We start from the raw sequence: 26,035 nt of genomic DNA, 5'->3' as shown, positions 1-26,035 counted from the left end.
ACTTATGGTGACTCATAGTGAAACAGAAAACATGTGAATTGCATTTGGATGTGCAAAGGTTAGTAACGACTTAACTTTCAAAACCAGCTCATCCTTCAGTAACACTACAGTTGCCTTCCACTCCCTTTCACTCAGATTGGTGCATCTGAACAGCTGCAAAAATTTCCCCTAAAGTCCAGACGACATTCCTAGGTTAGACATTCAAAAGGGATATTTTAAAGAAGGTTGTTTGTATTCGGACTGCCAGGGAAGGCTCTGCCACCTCTCTTCACCCAGAGGATTTCCGCTGATTTCTATCTGTCAGTTCATCTCCACTTTGCTCTGCTTCGGGCGGGGCAGGGGCGGTGGGGAGGGGGGGGGCGCTGTTTTCCTGTAACCAACCGCTTGCTGCTAACCAATCAAGAGGTAAACAAGAGAAGAAACGCCCGTCCGCTCCCAATTTCTTTTACTCCACTGTCCGCCAACCGCAGAGCCGACCGAGGCAGAGCCTCTTGTCAACTTTAACCCGGCTCAGCTGATCGGTTGCCGCGCCGCCGCCGTCAGATTCCAGAAGCAAAGAACAGGAAGGTGGGACGCGAGCGAGACATGGACGTGAATATCGCTCCTCTCCGCGCCTGGGACGATTTCTTCCCAGGCTCTGACCGCTTTGCCCGGCCGGACTTCAGGGACATTTCCAAATGGAACAACCGTGTGGTGAGCAACCTGCTCTATTACCAGACCAACTACCTAGTGGTGGCTGCCATGATGATTTCCGTTGTGGGGTAAGTGGGGTTCCCCTCCCGGGCACTGATCGCGGGCAGCACGGAGGGGGCTCTGGGTGCAAGATCCCGGGATGAGGAAACGCTCTCCGCGCAGGTCTCCTGCCCTGATAACTGCAGGCGGGCAAACCCGTGGAAACTTGTTCTCAGGGCGAGGCCGCAGCAATCTGGGGTCCTTTTTTTCTTTTCCGCTCCTCGGGCTGAAGCGTGAAAGGAGTCCTAGGGGGTGCTGAAATATTGCCAACCTCTAGCAAAAAAAAAAAAAAATGACTTTTTTTTTTTTTCTTCCTCCACCCCGATTACTCTTTTGCTGTGGTTGCTATTTGTCGCTATTTAAGAGACCCCGGTCTCTTAAAAATAAGAAGAAAGAGTAAAGTGGTATAACCTTATCCTGCAGCTGGATGGGGCGGACGCCGTCCTGGAAGGTTTGGGGCCCCGGGGTGTGGATCCAAACTTGCCTTCTGGGGTGTTAGTGTAAAAAGGACATCAGAGAAGCGATGCTCTTTATGGGTTTCTCGGCCTAGCGCCTGCCACATTGTACGAGAAAGCTGAGCTTGGGAGCAAAAGGGTGGGTGTAGCCTGGTGGCGGATCTCCCAGTATGGGGCGAAGTCTGCCGTGTAGAAACGGCGTCCCTTTTGCTCTTTTTTTTCTTCCAGGACTTGCCAGAGATGGTCACTTTATCTTCGCACCCGGTCTTAAAATTAAGTGTCCTGTGTTATATGCGATTTCACCCAACACCTGCTCTTCTAGAAATCACTTTTTCTTGTAGGTCATCCTTTAAGTAATGCTTCAGTCATTTTTGCAAGATGCTATGCTATGCTATGCTAAGTCACTTCAGTCGTGTCCGACTCCTAGCGACCCCATGGACTGCAGCCTACCAGGCTCCTCCGTCCATGGGATTTTCCAGGCAGGAGTACTGGAGTGGGGTGCCATTGCCTTCTCCTTTTTGCAAGATGGGGTGGTGCTATTCTACATCTTGCTGATCCTATGCATCTTTAAAGAAAAAGCCACCCTCAGACTTTATAAAGGAATTCACTTGTCATTAAAGAAGTGGCTGACATTTCTGTTTGAACTTGAACACAGGAAAAAAGAAAGCTGGTCTGGGAGAAAGGAAAAATCTAAACTTGGAAGGTGTGGGGAAGGATGAATAGGGTGGTTCCTGAAGTTGGTTTACTGTTCTTTGGCTTATTTATTGAGTCACTTCTCTGTACCAAGCTCAGGCACACCAAGATCAGTCACACATGAATCCTGGCCAAAGAGCATGCGACAGTTGTTGAGAAGCTGTGGGACCTGATACCCAGCTCAGGGGAGAGAAAAAGAGTTCATAATTTCTGGTTGTGGTTCAGGCTGTTTGCCCCTTTGCAGAAAAGGACTCTCATTTGTGGGGTTCTGTAGACAATTACTCAGATCCTCATGATGTGTTGCTTAAGGAACTCAGAACGGCTTGGTGTGAGGAGGGCACTGGGCTCTGAACAGACTCTGCCAAGTTAAAATTAGTTGGAGTGGGACAGGCCTGGATCAGCTGCCTTCTAAACCTTCCCCTAGCTTCATGCTTAATGCTTATTTCCCAGAGCAATAAAAAAAAGTCTTTAAAAAAATCATAGGTAAATAGGATTACATCTCGTTTTGTTTTCTTTTTCTATTCCCTTGTAAAGGCATCTTATCTAATGATCTAGCTAAGGTTGTTTTTTTTTTTTAGGTACCCCCCCCCCCCAAAGGCTTAGTTATTGGGCAAGATTTGACACAGACCAATCAAATGTACAGAAAACAAAACAAAACAAAAAACTTGCTTTTCAAAAAGATATACTACCCAGATGGACAGAAGCTCCAGTAGCCTTGCTACCTTGATGGCATTCATTTTTCACTATGAATGCCAGGGGCAGCCGCTGACTAAATATAGCTCCTTCATTGTGAAGTCTTAGCCCACTAACTCAGGCAGTTTGGGATGTTGGCCCTTCCCATTTCCCTTTTCAAGCAGGAGCTGTTGATTGGCAGTCAAAGTGCAAAGTAGCTATTTCATTGTTTATTAACCTTATCTTTAAAAACTTACAAAAGATATAGGCTAGTCAGTTGTTTTGAAGATGGTATGTCAAGTGTGGGATTTCCTTTGTACCCCAGTAAAATCTTTTGTGACATCTTCAACTGTTTTCTATGCATCTACAAACACACAGCCTATAGTTCTTTTCAGATTGCTCATTTCTTTCTTCATAATTTAATTATAATAAAAGCTAACATTTATTGAGTGCTGCATGTGCCAGATACTTTGCTACATAATGCAGCCCAATGAGATGAGATATTATTACTAAACCTGAGGCTCAGAGAGGTTACATGACAAGCCCAAAGTCACAATCCCAGGCTTGTGCTCTTATCTACTATTCCACCTTCCTCTGAGTCATGAGGTTAGAGTGTCTTAAAGCTGGAAAATAACAAATATCTTCAGGGTCAGGGAGCTTAGCTGACTCCGGAATGTGTTTCTCATTCTAAAGAGAAATTTTCTCTTTTGTGACGTCAGTAGATGGGAGGGTCAGAACAGTACTGGAGGCTGTTCACCTGGATCCTCTACCTGTATCTGATGGTTTCTCATCACATCTTGGTGTAGTGTGTGTGTGAAAATACGGCCGGGGCGTTTCCTGGGGAAAGGATTGTGTTTGAAGGGTCTTCTTCAGTGGTGCTGCCCGCTGATGCATGGGAGAGGCCATCAGGTCATAGTTTGAGGGCTTCAGCCTCAACTCTGAATGTTCCTGTGTTGAAAACTGGCTTGGGTGAGGAAAGAGTGAAGCTACTCTTGAACATTGCAGAAATGGAGGGGGCGAACAAAGTGGATATCATCTAGCTCCAAAACAACTGAAGGGGCTGCCCAGACTGAGATGGAGATTAAGAGGCTTAAGATAGAGACAGATCTGTGAGTGAGGGCCTGATCAGGCATGGCCTGATAATTCATGATTAGAAAAGTTTGGTCTTCATCCTAATAGCATGGTTTCCCAGGCATATGACTTCCATTCATATATGGAATCTGTTCTGCCTTTCAGATTAAGTCTGAACAGACCTACTTAAGCTAATTAAGTCTTAGCTAGCAGACCTGGTGGCGGCAATTGCCATATCTTCTGTCTTTTCACATGGTAGACAATAGTAGTTAAGAATTTAGGCACTAGCGCCTGGTTAAGTCGGAGAAGGCAATGGCACCCCACTCCAGTACTTTTGCCTGGAAAATCCCATGGACGGAGGAGCCTGGTAGGCTGCAATCCATGGAGTCGCTACAGTCGGACACGATTGAGCGTCTTTACTTTCACTTTTCACTTGCATGCATTGGAGAAGGAAATGGCAACCCACTCCAGTGTTCTTGCTTGGAGAATCCCAGGGACGGGGAAGCCTGGTGGGCTGCCGTCTATGGGGTCGCACAGAGTTGGACACGTCTGAAGCGACTTAGCAGCAGCAGCAGCAGCAGCCTGGTTAAGTCAATTTTGAATCCCAACTGCCAGTCACTAGCCATGTGACCTTGGGTAGGTCACTTGAAACACCCTTTGCCTCAGTTTCCTCAGCTGTAAAATGAGACTATTCCCGGTACCTGGGTTATGGGGCTTTTGTGAGGATTATCTGAGTTAATATAGGCAAGTTTCTTAATACAATGTCTGGCCCCTACTGTTTGCTCCAAGAAATTTATTTTGGAGTTTTATTATTATTTTTATCTCTGTTAGTGTTATCATAGACTAACAGAGAAACACAGACACCATCATTACCCCAGCAGCTCCATCAACCCAAACACCAGTCCCCAACTTACTCACCTACCCCTGCTTCTCCTACAGGACTCGGCTTTGGTACCATCTCTTTGAGGAGACAGTCTCCCTTCTCCCTCCCTCCCCACTCCTGTGTCTATATTTTGCCTGGTACTTACCCCACAAGTTTTAGGTTGTCTGTTCACTTGTCATCACTCTGTGCTCTTGACACCTTGAGGCCAGAGACTGTGGGTTTTGTTTGTGGGGTGGGTTTTCTTGTTGTTGTGCTTAACATTATTTTTATTCTCTGGATCCCTGAGGCCAAGAATATAGCAGATGCTTAGCTGATGAGTGAAAAGCATAAATAAATGAACATAAGGTTTCAACATGAGGGTGGGGGCAACTTTTAACCTACTCAACGGAATAAATTATTTCGAAGCACACAGCAGCAGTAACAGCAACATGCTCCTGGAGTGAGACTAACGGGGGTTGTTGCAGACAGTGCTCACTGCATATTGGTTAGAATGGCTATGGTGTAAAAATTCAATTTTACAAAGTTTAAAAATCAGACTCCTGATTACTTCATATTGCCCTTGCAAATGCAGTGACATGCCCTTCTGTGATGTTTCTCCATCTGGGTGCTACTGACATTTTGGGCGGTAGAATACTTTGTTGTCGGGGACTGTCCTGTGTATTGTAGGTTGCTTAGCACCATCTCTGCTCTCTGCTATGTGCATATTGATACATTAGTTTGTACTTGTTTTATTCATAAAACATAATTTGCAATAAAAGAAAAAAGTGCCCTCCCCTTCAGCTGTGACAATCAAAAATGTCTCCAGACATTGCCAAATGTCCCCTTGGGATCCAAATCACCCCAATTGAGAACCACTGCTCTCTTGCCAAGAAAAATATGATGATTCTTCAACATCATCTTTACTAAATGCAAGTTGCTTTATCTTTGTTGCTATTGTTTAGTCACTCAGTCATGTCCAACTCTTTCTGACCCCGTGGGCTATAGCCCGCTAGGCTCCTCTGGCCATGGGTTTTCCCAGGCAAGAAAACTGGAGTAGATTGCCATTTCCTTCTCCAGGGGATCTTCCCAATAACCTAGGGGTCAAACCCATATCTCCTGCATTGGCAGGCAGATTCTTTACCACTGAGCCACCTGGAAAGCAAGTTGCTTTATAATAAATTACAAAAACAGAGTTTCACAAGGACAGAACAGAGCAGTTTGACATTAGGTCCTGGCTCCTGACTTTTCAAACATTAGAATGGCTTGGATTTGAAGCTTTATTCAGCTTTGATCATTAGCTTTAATTTATTATATTTGTTATGTGATCATTCTTTTTCTGCTTTGCCAAAAGATTCTACTGGTTCCACAGACTCAGTCTTTTTATTTTTTGATAGACTTATGGCATTTACTTTTATCCACTTTCTGTTCAAAAGTCCACTTGCCCTGGAGTTTTTCTGCTATAGAATAGGAATCAAATGACTTCATTAATATAAAAAACACTGCTGCTGCTGCTGCTAAGTCGCTTCAGTCATGTCCAACTCTGTGCAACCCCATAGACGGCAGCCTACCAGGCTCCCCCCGTCCCTGGGATGCTAGGGCCTAGCAAATGATAACATTCAAATGTTAACTGCTATTATTCTATGAAATCCTAGATTACAGACATGTTTAGAAGTCTCCCAACTTGTGTATTCTCTTGAGCAGAAGTATTAGATGATTACTGTAGAAATTTTCATTTTTATTTTTATTTATAAAAATTTGTTTTTTAATTGAAGGATAATTGCTTTACAGAATTTTGTTGTTTTCTGTCAAACCTCAACATGAATCAGCCATAGGTATACATATATTCCCTCCCTTTTGAACCTCCCTCTCATCTCCCTCCCCTTCCCACTCTTCTAGGTTGATAGTTAACCCTTTAGTAATTGCAACTTCTGTTACTTAGAAAACTTTGCTTCCTTGAAGAGCTGAGTTTCCTTTTGAAATGCAGGCATCACTCCAGAAGAGATCAAATGAGTTAAAGAAGCATGAATAACAAGCTAAGGAATGCGTGTTCTGTTGCACATGACTTTGCATCATTTAAAACAAGAAAGAAACAATGTCTAAGATAGAAAAGGACATGACTTAACCTCCTCCATCCTTCACAGGAGACATCTCAGCACTGGATATTCTTTTTCTGTTGACTATAGCAATAGATGCCTCTCTCTGTTTTCAAAGTGAAAAGCAAAGGCATAACCTAATTGCACATGCAATTTAAGTACCAAGTATATGATACAGTCTAGTTGTAGACAGGCATCCATGTGCTTAAAAGAACACCAAAAGATTTGCTAGAGAAATCTGTCCAAACTGTGGACCATGCAACTGCAGTATTTTTTTTTTTTTACCCTGGGAGGCTGTTAGAAATGCAGAATCTCAGGGTCCATCCCAGACCTATTGGGTCAGAATCTGTATTTTAACACAACTCTTAGATGAGTCCTAGGTGCATTACAATTTAAAAAAACACTGACCTGATCTGGTTTAAAGGAAAGAGTAAGAAAATATAAATAAATCAACCTATAAGCCCAGATGTTACCTTTGGAGATTCTTGGTGTATAATTTTTGGCTAGGTTCAGGCATCTGTGTTTTTTTTATTTCAATGCCCCAAGTAATTCTGATATGTCTCCTAAGTTGAAACTGAGAAGTATTGATCCCTATTACATTACAAATATGTTCTAATTTTCCTTGTTATGGCTTGTTAGATATCATTTCAGTTCAGTTCAGTTCAGTCGCTCCGTCATGTCCAACTCTTTGCGACCCCATGGGCTGCAGCATGCCAGGCCTCCCTGTCCCCCACCGTCTCTTGGAGCCTGCTCAAACTCATGTCCATTGAGTTGGTGATGCCATCCAACCGTCTCATCCTCTGTCGTCCCCTTCTCATGCCTTCAGTCTTTCCCAGCATCAGGGTCTTTTCAAATGAGTCAGCTCTTCACATCAGATGGCCTAAGTATTGGAGCTTCAGTTTTGGCATCAGTCATTCCAATGAACATTTAGGACTGATTTCCTTTAGGATGGACTGGTTGGATCTCCTTGCAATCCAAGGGACTCTCAAGAGTCTTCTCCAACACCATAGTTCAAAAGCATCAATTCTTACCCATCATTTAAAAGTGGACATTTAATTTCTAAATACTTGGAGGTTTTAAAGTATCTTTGATATTACTTTCTCATTTAAATGCTTTCTTCTCTGCAATCACCCTCTGTGTTTTTTTCAGTCTTCTAACTTTGAGGCTTTCAATGGCCAAGTCAAAGATCTCTGTTGGTAAATGTCACATTGAACTTGAAAATATGTGCTGCTGCTGAACTATTTTTAAAACATCTTTTGATATTGATTTCTAACATAATCCCACTGTGATAAGAGAACAGACTCTATATGATTTCAGTACCTTTAGGCCATGAAATGTTTGCACCTTGTTTTATGTCCCTGGATATGTTCCAGTGTCTCCTAGTTTATAGTCTAAGGGAACTTGAAGAGAATTTGTATCCTAGCATTGTGTGAAAATTATATAAATCTTAATTATGTTGAATTGGTTCATGGGGCTTTTCAGGTCTTGTGTATCCTTCTACTTCTCTGTATATTCATTCTATTCACTCTTGAGAGTTTGATATTAAAATTTCAATTAAAAATCTTAATTTAGCTACTTATATAGTGGGACCATATGTAACTTTGTTCCATGTTTTCCAAGTTTCCTGTACATGTTATCATATTCTCATAATTTAAAAACTAAAAAAAAAAGAGAGAGAGAATAAAAGAAAGATAGCTAAAAAAAATACTGATCCCATCAAACCCCACAGCTTTCATAGATGTAAAGGTCACGAGGCTAATTTGAACCAAAGCTGCTAATAGAAGCTTGGTTTATTAGTATAATTGAAATACTTTGTCCATTAAGCCATTGCATATATTCTAAAGCTCCTTATTAACCAAATTCAACAGCATGCCTGACTCACAACATTTGTATTATCATGCCTATCTCCCTCTCACAAATACTCCCTGCCATTAGAACACATATTTTCTGATGTGGCCTCAGAAGTACTAACCACACACAGATTCTGTGAATATGTACATGCCTCTGCTGTGTCTCCAGCCAGAAAGGCACCTTTATTCTTAATGATGTACATTAGTGCTTCTCTTTTAAGGCAACATAATGTAGCTGGTGAGTGAATCAGCTCATATTTTGTTAGCTGAAGTACTTCATCCCTGTATGGTCTATGGAGGTGTTACCACTGGGCAGAAACTAGAATTACCACTTTTTGCTTTCAGTTGCTTGGGATGGTAAGGAGTTTTTGGAAGGCTGGTATCTATCTGAAAAGACTAAACTGTAATCTTTTTCAAAATGAGCGTGGTCTCATTATATGTTATAGGCTGGTAGCTACCAACAACTGGTTTTAAGAAATGGGCAGATTGTTCATACCTTTTAAGTTTCTAGTTGGTAGAGGAAGAGGAGAATCAGAGAGTCCTTGGATGGGGAGGAATGTATTAAAACCTTTGCAGATAGAATTAATTGCAATCTGTTTATGCTGAACTTAATGGAAATGTTTCCTGAAATTTTTCAGCTTCAAAGCCAGTTCTACATTTCTCTCACTTGTGTTGCTTCCTTTATTCATTCCACTAAGAGAATGAATCCCTTACCAATATCTCAGGTATTATGCTAGGAGATACAGTGGAGAATTAGACAGCTGTGGTTCCTGCCCTTAAGACTTTTAGAGTCAAGAGAGGCACCAAGATGATGCTGAAAATATAATAATCAATTTTTATATGAGTATAGCAAGCATACAGAAACATACGCATATATAAACACACATCGTTTTCAATCTGACTTAACCTGATCTCCCCTGTACATTAATGATTCCAAATCGCAAAACTCGCAGGTGTCAAAAAGTGGGAGAGGCACTGAGTATGTAGATGGAGAAAGGATTATTAAATGGAACCATCCTCACTTGCAGCTCAGATGCCTTCTACTCAGTTGGACAGATATTTACTGAGCACCTGCCACATCCCAGATGCTGTGGATGCCTTGATGATACCCGTGGGAGTACAAGTCCACCCAGCCTTCCCCAGTCCTCCCAGAACTCACCTCTTCCTGCCCTCCCACACGCTTTTATTTGCACTTGAGGCACTGCACTTGGCATGCTGGCCCATGTCTTTCCCTGGCAGGGCATGTGTTTCTTCTGAATGTAGAACTTGGAGAGGTCTACCAACACTCAGTAAAATTTTAATCTGAAAATTCCTCATCAAATAAGAATTCATTAGATCATCTTCTCTGACACTATGTATGTAACCTTGTTTTTCTCAACATCTCCCCATATACCCTTAAAAAAAAAAAAAAAATCCCATACTGCTGCCAGACTGGTGTTAGCAGTTTCTATCTCCTTTCCCTATGTAAGGATTTACAATGATTCTGGGTAAATGTGCAAATAAATAAATGGATTTGGGGTTCTTTTTGATCTCTTTCTAAGAGGGCAAAAGCGCTCAGTCAGCTTACTAGGGGCAGAGAGCTCTGTACAGGAAATGCAGTTCTAAAAGGTGAACTGGACATCTACCAAATTGAGCAGTGCCATTGGACTTTTTTATTTTTGATTTGGATAAATGAATGACTCAGCTTCAGAATATTTAGAACATCCATCCTGTCTCTTGTAGTGAGCTTGGCTTCTTGTTTCAGGAAACACTTCTGTGTCTGTGATCTTAAGCAAAACCTGTAGGCTATCTTTCAGTTCTGAGAACATTTACCCATATAAATAGATAGGATTTCCTGGTCTTTTCTCCCAGGGAGCATTCACAAAATGGAGACACTTGGAAGGCAGAAAGCCTGTTCCAAGTGGAAAACTGAGGCTCTGGCTTCTGCTTCTATGAATCCCCCTTGTATCCCATCAGTGAAATCCTCCTTGTCTCCAGGAAATACAAAGGAATGCAGAAACTGGGGTTGAAAGTGAATGTGTTAGTCTCTTGTGTCCTACTCTTTGCGACCCCACAGACTATAGCCCACCACATCTCCTCCGTCCATGAAATTCTCAGGCAAGAATACTGGAGTGGGTTGCCATTTCCTTCTCCAGAGTTAGTGGAAGATAAATAGAGAAGGATTTGCTTGTAGGAGGGGAGTTTATGTGTCACCAGACTCATTAGCATTTGTCCAAACAACTGTCTTCTCTCCACAGCGCTGTAAGAACTTGCCATGTGACAATTTAGTTACCTCAACTAAAAGCATTCAGAAAGAACAGTTTTTAAACAAATATCTTTCCACTTGAGTTCTAAAGCATTATTATGAGATTAACCATGAGTTCCTAATTGTTGAAAGCGGTGATCAGTATACATGAAGGTTCATACACCATTCTCTTTACCTTTAGAATTTGCCATAATAAAAGTTTAAAAGGATTTTCTGGGACTTCCCTGGTGATCCAGTGGCTAGGGTTCTGTGCTCCCAAGGTGGGGGTCCCAGGTTTGATCCCTGTTGAGGAACTGGATCCCACAAGCTACAACTAAGAGTTTGCAAGCTGCCACATGGCACAGCTACATAAATAAATATTTTTAAAAGGATCTGCTGCAGTCTAATCCCTTGTATAGTGACTATTTGAAGCTTCACGGCTGTGGGAGGTGAGACATAGCTTCTAACTTAGGTTCAAGCTGTTGTTTAATACAAATAAAACAAGCAATGAGCTTGATAAACACAGAGGAAAACCCAGAGGTTCCCAAAGTATATCTTACCATGGATACTTTTAACAAGCCAACTGTTGCCAAGACAGTGGATCATCAGGATGTGTTTAGTTTGATGATACCAATACACACAGTGTAACAAATATTCAGTACACAGCGAGTATGCAATAAATGTTGTGGGCTGATTCAGTCGATTAGGAGAATCTCAAGGTTAGGTTACTCTGACCTTTCTGTGACAAAAGAGACCAAACTCTGTCACATGTTAACTGCCTGTGATCAAGAGATCCAGGAGACACTGATCATGCTTACTCAAAACTGATTTGTGTGTTTAATACATTTATACCTTATAATCAAAGATAGTTCTTGCCAGGAAGAAAGCCCTGTGGGAAACCAAAGTAACCACAGAAGATGGTTGGGGTTATCTGTGGAATCCAAGAGCAAGGGGGCCTATGTAGGCAGGTCTATAGAAGGATGGATCTCCCTCTGTCCTACCTGCCCTCCTCCTGCCCCCAGCCAGCACTAGAGACAGAATTTAGAAAAGAGTCCTTGCAGCAAGCCCAAGGGTGTGATCTCATCTGATCTTTTCTTATATCACATAGGAGTTTTTCCTACTTCTAGTTTTTCATTTGTTCCTTTCATCACAGCTCTGTGAAGGTACAAAAGCAGGGACTATCTTTACAGTAACATTTAGTGTACAGTGAGGAATAAGAGCAATTTGTTCAAGATAAATCTCACATCACTTATTTCATGGCCATACAAAGTTGCTGAGCTTACTTTAAATAACAGGAAAATGTGCTAGACTCTTACTTTTTTTTTTTCTTTCTTTCAACAAACATTTATCAAATTCCTGCTCTGTGCCAAGTGTCATGCCAAGTGCTGGGGAGAAAATATCACAGTCCCTGCCCTCATAATGCTTAATCTCTAGTGGGAGACAGAGACATTCATAAGATACTCATTCAAATAAGTATCAAATTGCCACTGAATTTATGGCACCTCACTCCAGTATTCTCTCCTGGAGAATCCTGTGGAGAGAGTGCCTGGCAGGCTACAGTCCACAGGGTCGCAAAGAGTCGGACATGACTGAAGTGACTGAGCACACACACAGTTATGTATCACCTTAGGGGTTGTGAAGAAGAGGCAGATGGTGCTAGGATGTGCTCAGAAAGACTAGGGAAAAGCTGATTAAGCTGAGATTTGAAGGAGATAGGAGAGAATCGGGCAGAAAGAATGGTTTGTGCTCAGGCTTGGGTTGGCCAGGGGCAGGGTGGCCTCTAGAGACAGACAGAAACCCCAGTGGATGGTGTGGAAAATCAGGAGGCGGTGGTGTGAGAAAGGTGCCAGGCAGAGATGCTACAGCCCTTAGGCATCCCTCATACTGATGACTGAAATGGTCCGTTCCTCCTGCAGATGCAGCATAAGGCAAATCACAGGTTTGGCAGGTGAAGTGTGGCCTGAATTTCAGGCTCCTGTTTCCCACCTCAGCTCAGCACCCTTGTCCCAGATACCAGCTACACAATGGTATGCAGTGGCCCTGGCTGCAGAGGCAGGCCGGAGAAGGCGATGGCACCCCACTCCAGTACTCCTGCCTGGAAAATCCCATGGACAGAGGAGCCTGGTGGGCTGCGTCTATGGGGTCGCACAGAGTTGGACACGACTGAAGCGACTTAGCAGCAGCAGCAGCAGCAGCAGAGGCAGGCAGGGGCCAGAGCCTGCAGGGCCGTGTAGAGTGTGGAAAGAATCCTGTTTTTATCCTAAGAGCATTAGTAAGCAAGAAAATGGATGGGTGGATTCATATTTGCAGTGACTCCTCTGGTTGTTTCAGAACCTCAGAAAAACATCACCAATTTAGAGGAGTGCACTGTGAGTAAATGGTTCCCCCGCCTTCTTAGTGAGTCAGGCTTCCTCAGGAACCAAACTACAAAAATAGCTTTTTTGGGGTTAGAAAATTGGAATGCAGCGCAAAGCTGCTTCTGTTGCTCAGAAAATATTTCACTGCCTCTTTGGTTCTTGTTGGCATTACAGTGTGGCAGGCATTAACAAATGTGCACTTGAGTCAATCTGAAGATCTCTGAATAAACTTTTATCACCAGCACTGCAGTTGGGAGCCTCAGGACAAATTTATTAACTTACCTGTTTCTTATCTTAATTCTGTGTAGAAAATTCCATGGACAGAGGCTACAGTCCATGGGGTTGTAAAGAGTCGGACATGACTGAGCAACTAACGCTTTCTGTGTAGAATGAGATGTGTTTTCAAGATCCATGCTGGCTCTAAAATTCTGCAGTTGGCCAAGATTTTTTTCTTTTAGCAACTTGTGTTGAAACTACAGCCATAGCTAACTGAGTCACGTTGGTTTAGGACCTGCGTCCACACCTGCTCATAACTACCTTCCTTTAGAGACAAATGAGAATGTTGAGGGATTTCCTAGAATGACCTTTACTTGCTTACCCCAAACTAGAAGAAAAGGGTTCTAAAATGGTTGAGGGGGGAAATCCCTGGAGCTGGTTAACAACACACAATGGGTTATATTATGAATTGTGTCAACTGGCACTGTTTTTCCTACTCCTGGATTCCTCTAAATATGTTTATTCATTGCCCTGGGTCTCAGCTTATTCATCCATGTAATGGGATTGCACTTATTCCTCTTTGAAGAGTCAGCTACAGGGTTCTGTGATGGGATTCTAAGCCTTTTTACAACTGTTAGTGATTCCATTAGAATTTTTAACTATGACATTTATCTGTCATATTGATATTGTCATTTATCTTCTTACTGAGTAGAATACATATGCATGTGTGTGCTTGTTAAGTTGCTTTGGCCGTGTCTGGCTCTTTGCGACCCCATGGACTGTAACCCGCCAGGCTCCTCTGTCCATTGGATTCTCCAGACAAGAATACTGGAGTGGGTTGCCATGCCCTCCTCCAAGGGATCTTCCCAACCCAGGGATCAAACTTGGGTCTCTTATGTCTCCTGCATTGGCAGGCGGGTTCTTTACCTCTAGCACCACCTGGGAAGCCCAGGATACATATATATGTAGGTATATATTTTCAACTCACAATAGAAAAACATATTTAATGTTTTTGATTTGCAAAGGAAAGTCCTGTTTTCACCAAAGACAGAAAATCACAATCTCTCCATCTCTCCTTCAGTCTCTATCTTCTCTCCCTCCTCTCTTCCTTCCCCTCTCTCCTTTGCTTCCATCTAGCTTCCTGCCTTCCTTCCTCCTTCTCCTTCATGGACCTCCAAAAAATGAAATGGCACCTATCAAATCCAACAGCAATTGTCCATGTGAAAGCTACATGGCATATTTATGAAAGTTTTATCCTAATGGTCCTTGGGCTTTATGGTGATATATGTCACTAAGAACCCAAACTGTTGAGTAAAAGCTTTACTCATTTCAAACAAGAACTGGTTTCCAAAACTCCTGCACTAACTGGAAAATGAATTTAATCTCTGGAGGATGATCTGTGTATTTTATTTTGCTCCAAGTACAGGGAGGTGCCAGGGCAGTGGGAGTGCTGTGCATTTTCCCCTTTCTTAGAATGGAATCACGCTTAAGCAGAATAAAGAAGAAAATAATTTCTGCTCCAAGTAACTTTGTTCATTTTTTCCAGCTTGTAACTTTGGTTTCTAATTATAGATCACAGCTTTGGCATTGGGTAAGCTAAAACCAGTCCTATAGGACTCTCTGCTCTGTTCTCTCTTCTTGAACATGAGCAACAGGAGCAGGTGAAAAGCACATTTGGAATTGCTTGAGTCGGGCTTAGATTTTTCATTGTTCTTTGTCCTGGGCTTGATTTAGCCATTCAGCCTAGAGGTCTACCTCACTTGTACTGAGAAACATAGAAAAAACTTGGCATGCATTTTATTATATGTGCTGCCTTGTGAATTATTATTTTAATAGATATTCTAGGAAGAACTGAGATGGAGGCCTTTGACATTTTCCACCAACAAACCATCTCCCGGGCCTCCCAGGTGGCTAGTGGTAAAGAACCTGCCTGCCAATGCAGGAGACATGGGTTCAATTCCTGGGTCAGGAACATACCCTGGAGGAGGCGTTGACAACTCATTCCAGTATTCTTGCCTGGAGAGAATCTCATGGACAGAGGTGCCTGGAAGGCTAAGGTCCACAGGGTTGCGGAGAGTCGGACATAACTGAAGTGACTAGCACACACACACACAGACTCATCAGCATGCAACCGTCTCCTATTTGGAGCTTATACAAAGGAGTTTCCTAAACTTGAAACTTTTGCTCTAGTTCTTTGAGTTAATATTGATTTGGTCAACATCAAGTTTATGTAAAAGGGTTTGTCTCTTTCAGGCAACTTTCTCCCATTGCTTTTATTTTTAAATATCAATTATTTTATCTTCAAGTAATATATGACTATTGAAAAAATATGAAAATAGAAATAAGCAAATGGGAATATACTACCTATGATCCTATTACCCAGTAAAACTGCTAGAGTCTTTTAAATTTCTCTCATAATGGTTTTGGTGCTAGAAATGAAATGTGTTAGTCTGTGAGAGTTTCTAAGCCTCTCCACCCAGTCTCCCCATCACCTGCAAAAGAAGATCTTGTTTTGGCCCTGACCTAGGTCTTTCCTATCCCAGACCTTGAAGGACAGTTTTGTCTTTACCAAACCAATTCTAGGGTCAAAGCTGGAGAGAAGGTATAACCCAGATAGAATCGTGAAAAAGAAAAAAGGGCCAAGAGACCTAGGTAATGAAAACGCTGAGGGAGAAGGAGGACACGCAGGCAAGCACATATGCTGGATGTTGGGAAAGCTTCGGGAGTGGGGTGGGGTGGGGCGGATTAGTTGAAAGAGGATCTGGACAGTGAGCCGGAAACTGGAGTTTGAGTGGGAGAGAAGGCAGAGCTTGGCTGTGCTCATGAATTGAAATTGCATCAGCATCACTGGAGAGATGAAGCAAGGCAAGATTGTTGTAGTTGGCCTGCTCAAAGCCAGAGGTGTGGGGCTGGAGAGCCTGTGTGCACGCTCAGTCACTAAGTCGTGTCCAACTCTGTGTGACCCCATGGACTGTAGCCCCTGCCAGGCTCCTCAGTCCATGGGATTCTCCAGGCAAGAATACTGGAGGGGGTGGCCATGCGCTCCTCCAAGGGATTTTCCCAACCCAGGGATTAAACTGAGGTCTCCTGCACTGCAAGCAGATTTTTTACCATCTGAGCCACCAGGGAGGCCAGGGCTGGGGAGCAGTTACTTTTATATCTTTACATTTTATGTTTTGTATGTTCACTTTATTTCTGATCATAAAATAAGGTACTGATTGTAGAAGTTTCTACTTCTGAGTTATATAACATAGGTTCTAAATCCACCTACCAGAGAGAATTGTTGCTTTTACCTAAGCAATTATGATTGCCTTCCCACATGATAAAGCATACTTTGACTTTTTGAAAATAATTATATGTGTCACCATTTAGTACATTGTTGGCCATATACATTGTTTCTAAAAGTTATAAATCATAAATACCACTCGTGAATACTGTTACAATTCAGTCTTTGCATTTTTATTAATTTCTTTACATTATCTATTCTGAAGAGATTTTTGCCTGGAAGGGTATAAGTATTTGCAAGAGTTCTGAATGAAATAAGCAACTTATTATTATAGAGTTTAATTTAAAACTACATGCTACTGCTTTGACCACTGTTTAGCTCCATGCATTTTAGTAGCAATTAACTTTTTCAAAGGAGTTTGACATTAATTATGTCCCTGCTTTCACCCCTTAAGATATGCAATACTTTCACTCCTATTTGAAACTATTTAAATATTAACTAGTACAATAAGTTTTCTGTTTCAGGGGGCAGAATCAGAGCGAAAAATTTCAAGGGATTTTTTAAAGAGGAATTTTAATTATCCTAAATATAAATCCCAATATGAAATGACTTCATCTGTTCTGTTTCAGAGAAAGTCAGTTCTTGGCATCGCCTTTCATTATCCTGTCTTCCAAATCAGTGATGCTGATAACACACTGACCCCTCCTTGTTCTTCACAAGCAACATGCTCATTAGCCTCTTAGGAGGGTAAAAAGTTAGTAAATCATCGTACTTGCTGACCACAAATGTCTTTTAAGAATTTGGGGGGTGGGGGTGGGTGGGGCTACAATGCCCAGTCATTCTCACTTAGGAAGTACTTGATCTACATGTCCTCTTTATAAATGGCTTTCCCCCATTATCCACAGCAGTGTATCCTTTGGCTCATGTAACAATGAAACTGGAGGTTTTATGCCTGGAAATCTCAGTTGATAACCCATCTCCTAATGATACTCTGGGCCTTTGAAAGAATTAAGAGTGGCCTCTTTAACACCAAGAGTCATAAACCCAAATGCCTCCATGGGCCAGGCAGCTTATGTAAGAGACCAGGGCAAGGCAGCTGTTAGAAAAACAGTTATTAATGGCAGCTCACTGGGGGCCTCTGTGTCAAAGATTCCGTAGATAGTGGTGGGGGCTGAGATTAAATGGAAAGCATTTATTCTACGTAAAGAAGGCACTCTAGCCAGTGGCTAACGTGGGAAACTGGGCCTGGTTTTGTGAGATTTTCTTGTTTCCAGGAGAAGCAAGAAACCCAAAGGTTGATGCATTTAAACATGCACACACACACATTGGGATTCAAGTAGAAGTTTTTAAAATTATTGTACAGTCCAGACACAAGTGTAACTGCACACTGGCTTATGAAGCCCACCGTGTGACCTGAACCACATTCATCTAGCATGGCAGATTCTAGGAGGATTTAAATAAGCCCTTGGAGCTCGGAAAATACAATCATTATATACTAGAGCCCAGGATGTATGAAAGCTAAAGACAGCCCATCAACAAAGGGGCTCTAGTCTCTTGAAATGCTGGGCCTCTAATGTGATGGGCTGTTCGGTAGGAGGACACTGCCTCCCTGTGAATTTTCCTCCACCGTGCTCTAACCTCTGTTCCCAAGTTTCTTCCTTGGAGACGTGACTTAATACAATCGACCTCATCAGGATATGAGGAGCAAATGAGACAACTTAGATGAAAGGCTTGGTAAGTAAGCTTTGTTGTTGCTCTTCCCCTCCCCGCTTCATTTCCCTCCTCCTGACCTGGGCGCCTCCTTTCTTCCATATTCCAGGTTCCTGAGCCCCTTCAACATGATCCTTGGAGGCATTGTGGTGGTGCTGGTGTTCACAGGCTTCGTGTGGGCAGCCCACAATAAAGACATCCTCCGCCGGATGAAGAAGCAGTACCCCACAGCGTTTGTCATGGTGGTCATGCTAGCCAGCTACTTCCTCATCTCCCTGTTCGGGGGAGTCATGGTCTTTGTGTTTGGTATCACTTTTCCTTTGCTGTGTAAGTGAACCTGAGCCTTATATCATCAAGCAATGTCGATCCATTCATCCCGTGAGAATGTCCTAACCTGTTTCTGAGAGGTGCGTTGGCAGGTCTGCAAAACTATCAAGAGTTTTCTGCAACAGCAGATCAAGGCTGAATAGCCCATTAATGGCACAGATACGTACTGGGCACCCCCTCGGTGCCACTCTTCTGGGGACACAACAGTAAACAAAACAAATTTGGACCCCAAGTCATACAGTAGTGACATGGTCTGCACTGGAATCCAGATTTGTCTTAACCGTTCAGTGCCAGGCATCCCATGCTGACACAGAAATGAATGTTTACTCTCTACTTACTCAGAAGATTGTAATTAGTGTCAAAAGCGTTGTAAGTTGGCCCAGAGTATAGGTAACCATGGACTCCAATTCTAGTGATGAGAACTAGACATTTTCTAAAGTGTACGTGCACTGTTGACTGAGATTCCCAAGCACCTGAAGCCTGATATAGAGAACAGATACAACTCCAGTCTCATCAATGGAAATCTAATTAGAATTATAGTGTACTCAGTGACAGGAACATCCCTTTAATCTTTAAAAGCATTTCATGTGCTGCCATTCCACTAAATAAAATCAATTCCTTGTTTAGGGTTTGTTAGATTAAGCCCCCAGAATATTTATATGTGAACCCCACACCTTATTGGATAAAATAATTGAATCATTAAATTTAGACATTTTTGAAATACTCTTCAGGATTTCTTTATGTGCTAGAGACAGTATTTCAGTGATTCTGCCTCAGTATACAGCTTGTAAAAAACAGAGCAGTGTAATGAAACGCATTCTAAGTTAAGAGTCAAGGGTCCAGGTTTCTATTCGTAGACTTGCTGGAAACCAGCCATGTGATCTGTACCAATTGTCTTATACGGGAAGAGCTGACTCACTGGAAAAAATCCTGACGCTGGGAAAGATTGAGGACAGGAGGAGAACGGGGCGACAGACAGTGAAATAATTGGATGGCATCATCAACTCAATGGACATGAGTTTGAGCAAACTCTGGGAAACAGTGAAGGACAGGGAAGCCTGGAGTGCTGCGGTCCATGGGGTCAGAGAGTCAGACACTACTGAGTGACTGAACAACAACAATAATCCTATATGGGCTATAGTTCACTCATCCATAAAAGAAGGGAATTAGACAAGATCAGTGATTCCCAAACTTTGATGACTGTGAGAATCATCCAGGATGATTTTAACATATATGTTTCTCAGCCACATCCCGTGGAGATCTTGATTCTTTGGCCCACAGGGCTGTCCAAAGAACCTGTATTTTTAGAAAGCTCCTCAAATGTTTCTAGTGGTCACTCTTGATTAGGAGCCTCCGGAGACAATGCACATGAGTGCTTCTCAAAATGAGGGCCCAAATCACCCACATCAAAATCATCCACAGTGGTTACTGAGATGTTACATTCCAGAACCCTACCTCGGTCTCAACAATCTCAACTCCAGGTGCTGGAGACTGGGAATCTGCCTATCTAACAGGCTTCTCTCTGGTGATCTGTATGTACACAGAAGTTTGAAAAGTGCTGGTGTAGATTACCCAAGGTGTTGACTTAAATACAGACTCCTGAGCCCAGCCCTGCAAAGGTTCTAGAAGTTCAGGAGGCCCAGGAGATGGGCCAGAGAAAAATCTGTTTCTTACAAACAAAGGTAATTCTTAATGATCAGGTAAATTCTGTGAATACCAGATTACGTAAGGTCTGTAAACCCTTAGCATTTTATCCAGACATTCTATATCCAGCACTGTGCAATAGATTTTTATCCAGATATCTATACCCAACACTGTGCAAAACTGCCCCTAAGGAGGCACCTTCTAAGAGGACTTCACTTGCGTGCCCTGCAGGAACAAAATACAGATAACCACTGAGCTGAGCATGAGTTCTTTTCCAGAAAAGGTTAGCATTAAGTTCATTTTTAGGTAGGTTGAAATCACATCGATTCCCTTTGAATTTCAGGGTATTTAAGTAGCATCTGAAAGGCAGTGATAACAATGTGTGAAGGGAAGAGTGTGTCCTTCCTGCTGAATATGACATTCTCCTGCACACACAAAGAATACTGTAAAGTCCAAGGATCCATACAGGGACTTGGGTCCATTAGGCTGACAAAGAGCTTTATATAAAGTTTAAGGATCCACTCTGGGACGTGGAGAAGGAAATGGCAACCCACTCCAGTATTCTTGCCTGGAGAATCCCAGGGACGGGGGAGCCTGGTGGGCTGCCATCTATGGGGCACAGAGTCGGACACGACTGAAGCGACTTAGCAGCAGCAGCTGGGACGTGGATCAGTTAGGGAAGCAGACTGGACTGTAGCTAATGGAGAAAGTTGTTACTTCAGTTGCGAAGCGGGGCGGGAGAATGGGTGCTTTGGTGCTAACCGTCACCTTTCACTTCCCTGTAGTGATGTTCATCCATGCGTCGCTGAGGCTCCGGAACCTCAAGAACAAACTGGAGAATAAAATGGAGGAAATTGGTCTGAAGAGGACACCCATGGGGATTGTCCTAGATGCCCTGGAGCAGCAGGAGGAAACCATCACCAAGTTCACTGACTATATCAGTAAAATGAAGGAGTAAACAGAGCTGACCTGGTGATAGGGTTGCAGCAGAAGTCGAGTTGCGGTTTGCTCTTGTCCAGACCTACTTTTCCGTTTGTGTTTTTGAAATAGGAGGTGCACGAACCATCCAGCCACCTGTGGCACCGTGCACAGAGAGGCCTCCCTGTTCTCATCTCTGCTGTCACAGAGAAAAGGCCTCCGACTAAGAGAAACCACCCTCCTGTTATGCCTGACATCTCCAGTGTGTTTATGTAAGGTAATTGGAAACGGATCACCCTTATTTCTTAAGAGGAATAAAAGAATCATGGAGTGTACAGCAACAATATGGTTATTTTGTAGGAAACAGTTTGTAAAGTATCAAGGCAATATGAATAAATGAAAAGACTATGAAGGGAGATGATGTTATCCTGTTTTAATCCCCCTCAGCATCCTCCTCCAAAAATATTCTTTCCTTAGGATTATAATATGTGGGGTATCAATTAGTTTAGCTTTTATTATTATTGTTTAAAATAAAAAATGATCTTGATCACTTTGCCTCCTGGTTGATGTGCAGTGGATAAAGCAGTTGTTTCTATTTTGTTTACAAACATAAATCTGCTAGCTGCTTAGGAGAATATTTTATCAACTTTTTTGTAAATTTTTGAAATGCTATTAATGTTTTCATTAGAAGGCATTTGTTGCAAACTAAATATCATCTTCTTTAAGGGGGTTACAGCTCTGTAGCCTGTATTATTCTTGACAAGCTTGTTAAAAAAAAAAATCAGAATAAAATGAGTTTCTATTGCATGGTTTTTGTTTTTATAATGACAAAGACGTATCCAAGATAATGTTTCCCTTTTTTCTTCCCCATTTTCTTTTTTTTGTTCAGTTTTTAACTGCAACATTTAGAAGGTAAGAAATGAACATGCATTTTTATTAATTCCTTGGGGGTAGAAAGAGGACAGTAATAGCTGATCTTTTGCAATGTGAAAAGCATCTTAAGATGACCAAGCAAACAGACCTTTAAAAATGGGAATGAAAATGACCATTGATTCTGCAGTTCATAGAACTTTTAGATGGCACTTGGCACCACTAGATGTTTTTATATCTAGACATTAGAATTAATATAGCATGAGTTTATATTTTCTGTTACTTTCTTCCTTTTACTCCCCATGTATTTTGAAATAGGTGATATAACGTGTTTTCCTTGCCAGCTGAGTGATTTCATAGATGAATAGAAAATATTTAGATTTCCCTAGCATGCAGACAGTTGGGGCAGTACTCATTGAAGAGACTCTTGTACATCCTAGAAGAGGAAGCAATGCATATGCCACTCCTGTTTTTCTTGCATTTTGATTTCTCACCCAACCTGCAGTCTTCATCTTCAGCACAGTGATATCACCATGATTTCACACACATGGTCTAGAATTTGGACCCTTAGCTAAATATGAAGAATAAAATTTATCAAAGTTTTTTTTGGGGGGTGTGGGGGTGAGACTATTCAGACTATTGTCTATGTTAAATGTCTGAGAAACTCAGTGACAACCCTATAAACAATGAGCCTGTTTCTGTGCAGCAAAAAATACTCAGCTAGTTTTCAAATACTGTTAATAAAACTTTAATATTTATTAATCTCCAGTCAGAATAAAATTGAATCCTAATAGGATCCTTTTTTAAACCTGACATGGGCTTATACATATTTTAGACCCATTTTCTACATGGTGAATTCTGCAGACTAAAATGCAATAAATGTGGAGAAGGTGACAACTTGAATGAAAAAAAAAATATGCTATTATAATTACTAATGGTTGACTGTCATTTCTGGAAGGATTATAATAGAAAATTCTAGCATGGAAATGCTAAAATTAAATTTTTCAATTAAGATGTTTAGGGTGGGAGTGGGTGAATAGAAAAAAGCGTGCGAATGACTTCACTTGTCTCTTGACAAAACCCATGTAACGAGGCAGTAAATTTGAATTTGGATCATCTTTTCTTTTTTGGACATCTAAGAGTAAAATTCCCTTTCGGCACTCTTAACGCTTTGTAAAATTTCTGGCTTATTTATTAATACTGTTGCTGTATAAGCAAACACATAAGAGTTTTCCAGAACTTCAACTACTAATATAAATTAAGCTTTTAAACATGTTCAGAGTGCTCTGTCCCATCAGAGTTTAGCTTCTTAAATACAGAATATGCTGGACACTTTAGAAGTTATATTTATCGCAGCTCTTTTTAAACCATCTGGATTTGTATCCAAGGATGCTTTATAGAGATAGCAAAGTAAGAGAAAACAAAACTCTCAGCCTTTGACTAGTCTAAATAAAATTAGTTACTTGATTGAAAACTATAACTTTAAATTCAGATACTTTTGTATCCACTAAATTACCTTTAAAAAATGGAAACACCATATTTCTTTCCCAGGACTTCTCCTTCCAAATATTGTGTTGTTTGTTCTCATTAAGTCCATTCTCTCCTAGCCTGTTTTGCCTGTGATGTGTCGCCTATGATTATATAAAAGAAGACAGGTGCCAATTATTTGCTCAGGTGAGGGAGAGAGAAAAGGCATCAAAGTGTGACTTCCTGATTTCTAAGTCTCATGCCATGTCAGTACAAAATTCTAGATTCTTTGCACCTAGTGACTTGAACAGATAATTGTGGGCTCGAGGAACTTGGAAAGAAGAACAAACACTGGGGATGGAGTAGAAGACTCTTGTGGAGTCTCTAAGGGTACTCTGTAGACAGCAAAAGCCTGAGGAAGTTTTATCAAGAATAGTGTATACACAACATTGTAAAGCAACTATAGTAAGATTAAAAAACAAAGGTGAACAAATAATATAAAGCATCTGTGGCAGATAAGACAATTACCAAACTGAGAAGAGGCGATGGAGGGCCTTGAATGATAGGATAAGGAATTCAAGTTTAATTATTTAGCAAGTTTCATTAAGATTTTTGAGAACAAGATCAAGATCATTTACAGGCTAAACTAAATAAATATATATGTATACACACACACACACACTTAGCTAAAACCAAAGCTCAGTAAATCTATTATTCATAATGTCTTTTGTTTTAAACAAAACTAGCATGCTATCTCCCATTTTCTCTATATGTATGCAAACAGAAGGTTTTATATATAAGCAGGGTTTGTTTTCCCTGTTACTTTTTTCAGAAACACTGTTTTCTCCATGTCCTGTGGCTTAAGCGTTTGCTCTTCTTGAAATCCCTCTCCGGAGTGCCCCCCAACACACAGGGGAATGGCCAAGACAGAAAGATAGGCAGGGCTGGAAACCAGAAATCGCAACTGATTCTCCAGAGAAGAGGTAATGAACAAGGTATCCAATTTCAAAACTTCAGAAGGGCCTGGAGTTCAGTTCACCCTGCACATTTCCACAGAGTGAAGCATGCTCTGTTCTCTTTAAGATACTGTGTGATAAATTACAGCAGAGTGGATGGAAGAAGGAAACAAAACTGGGAATATAATAGTTAACACCTGTATCATATTTATTGTTATTTACCAGAAGAAAGCAATAATAAAGCAAAGGTTTATGAAAATATTAACTTCTGCTAGAAGACTCTAAATTTTATCTAAGTCACTCCAACCAACTGGAAGTAGAAAATGTTGCCCTGAATAGTTTATCTCCTCCCCTGCCTTTTCAGCTTCTATTTTGTCACAGGCTAAGTATTCTGCCTTTTACAAAATACTCGTATCACTTAGCAATGTTCCCAGTTCCACCACCTGGATCCAGAAGTATGCGGCTGAAGCAGTCGTCAAGTTCTAATCCCAGAGTCATTAAATGACTTCCTTCTTCCCCTGATTATTCTGTTGCCTCTTATGCCAGTTCTTTTGGCAGCTGCACCTGTGATTTAAGCATTTGAAAAGAGGAGGAAAAATGAATCTTAGTTATTCAAGTGTTTTACAGCAAAAATGGCAAAATGTACATACCTCAAAAGGTATAAAGTGGATTAAAAAATCTGGCCAGAGAGTGCGCCCCACCCATCATGATAAAACAATAACCACAGCCACCACAGACTGGGCATCTACTGATGACAGGGACAGATCCAAGGGCTCTGAGCACGTGGTGAAGCTTACAATGTAAACGAGAGGGCAGGTGCTAGAATCTGCCTGGTCCACTATGCAACTTACGAGTTGCATAATGCTATGCTATGCTATGCTATGCTATGCTCAGTCACTTCAGTCATGTCCAACTCTTTGTGACTCCATGGACTATAGCCCACCAGTCTCCTCTGTCCATGGGCTTCTCCAGGCAACAATACTAGAGTGGGTTGCCATGCCCTCCTCCAGGGAGTTGCATAGTATTGGGCATCAATTCTCTCAGCTATAAAATCATAGTATTTTATTCACAAGGCTACCATGAGGATTAAGTGATGCAAGTTAGTAATCAATGCTAACACTTCTTTTTAAAGCATTTTCTCATTTCATCTTACGACCACCTTGTAAAGAGGGGATGGGCTCAGAGAGAACCGGCAATCTGCTTCAGGTCACCAGGATAGGAAGTGGCAGAGCTAGATGTGAACCTGGACCTGCCTGATTTCATTACTCATCTCAACCACCAAATAAACACCACTGTAAGAAGATACAAATATGTTCTTTCCTCTTTAAAGTGAAGTCGCTCAGTCATGTCCGACTCTGTGATCCTGTGGACTGTAGCCTACCAGGCTCCTCCGTTCATGGGATTTTCCAAGCAAGAGTACTGGAGTGGGTTGCCAGTTCCTTCTCCAGGGGATCTTCCTGACCCAGGGATCAAACCCAGGTCTCCCACATTGTAGGCAGACATTTTACCATCTGAGCCACTAGGAAAGTCCTTCCTTTTTAAAATGTATTACTAATTTGACACTCACTAAATTTTACAATGTTATTTGGAGAACCCCCCTCCAAGGGTTAAAAAAAAAAATTGCAAAAGAGTAGGGTAAGTCTGACTGAAAATCAACTTTGAGTTTTGTTTCATAGGAACAACTCAAAGATA

The 26,035-nt window shown here is 41.7% G+C and overlaps 2 protein-coding genes across 3 annotated transcripts in view; one reads left to right on the top strand and one right to left on the bottom strand.

Moving 5' to 3' along the window:
- The first annotated feature begins 468 nt into the window (after positions 1-468).
- Positions 469-21,857, top strand: ARL6IP5 (ADP ribosylation factor like GTPase 6 interacting protein 5). The gene is made up of 3 exons (XM_055557794.1): positions 469-761; positions 18,271-18,488; positions 20,918-21,857. The coding sequence occupies exons 1-3, from the start codon at positions 586-588 to the stop codon at positions 21,088-21,090; spliced, it is 567 nt and encodes a 188-aa protein (XP_055413769.1). The 5' UTR covers positions 469-585; the 3' UTR covers positions 21,091-21,857.
- Positions 21,858-23,962: 2,105 nt separating this feature from the next.
- LMOD3 (leiomodin 3) overlaps positions 23,963-26,035 on the bottom strand; it is a 43,563-nt gene continuing 41,490 nt past the window's right edge. For both annotated transcript variants that reach the window (XM_055557792.1, XM_055557793.1), the window contains one exon: positions 23,963-24,907. In XM_055557792.1, coding sequence (XP_055413767.1) covers positions 24,881-24,907 — 27 coding nt within the window. In that variant the 3' untranslated portion in view covers positions 23,963-24,880. The remainder of the gene's footprint in view (positions 24,908-26,035) is intronic.

This window comes from Bubalus kerabau, chromosome 20 (assembly GCF_029407905.1).
Source record: "Bubalus kerabau isolate K-KA32 ecotype Philippines breed swamp buffalo chromosome 20, PCC_UOA_SB_1v2, whole genome shotgun sequence".
NCBI classification, from domain to species: domain Eukaryota; kingdom Metazoa; phylum Chordata; class Mammalia; order Artiodactyla; family Bovidae; genus Bubalus; species Bubalus kerabau.
The sequence above is the reverse complement of the archived record's forward strand: the minus strand, read 5'-3'. Positions and strand labels throughout refer to the sequence as shown.

Coding starts and splice junctions, on each gene's coding strand:
- ARL6IP5 (XM_055557794.1), top strand. CDS start 586: ATGGACGTGAATATCGCTCCTCTCCGCGCCTGGGACGATTTCTTCCCA. Junction 762..18,270: donor ATGATGATTTCCGTTGTGGG/GTAAGTGGGGTT, acceptor TCCATATTCCAG/GTTCCTGAGCCCCTTCAACA. Junction 18,489..20,917: donor TATCACTTTTCCTTTGCTGT/GTAAGTGAACCT, acceptor ACTTCCCTGTAG/TGATGTTCATCCATGCGTCG.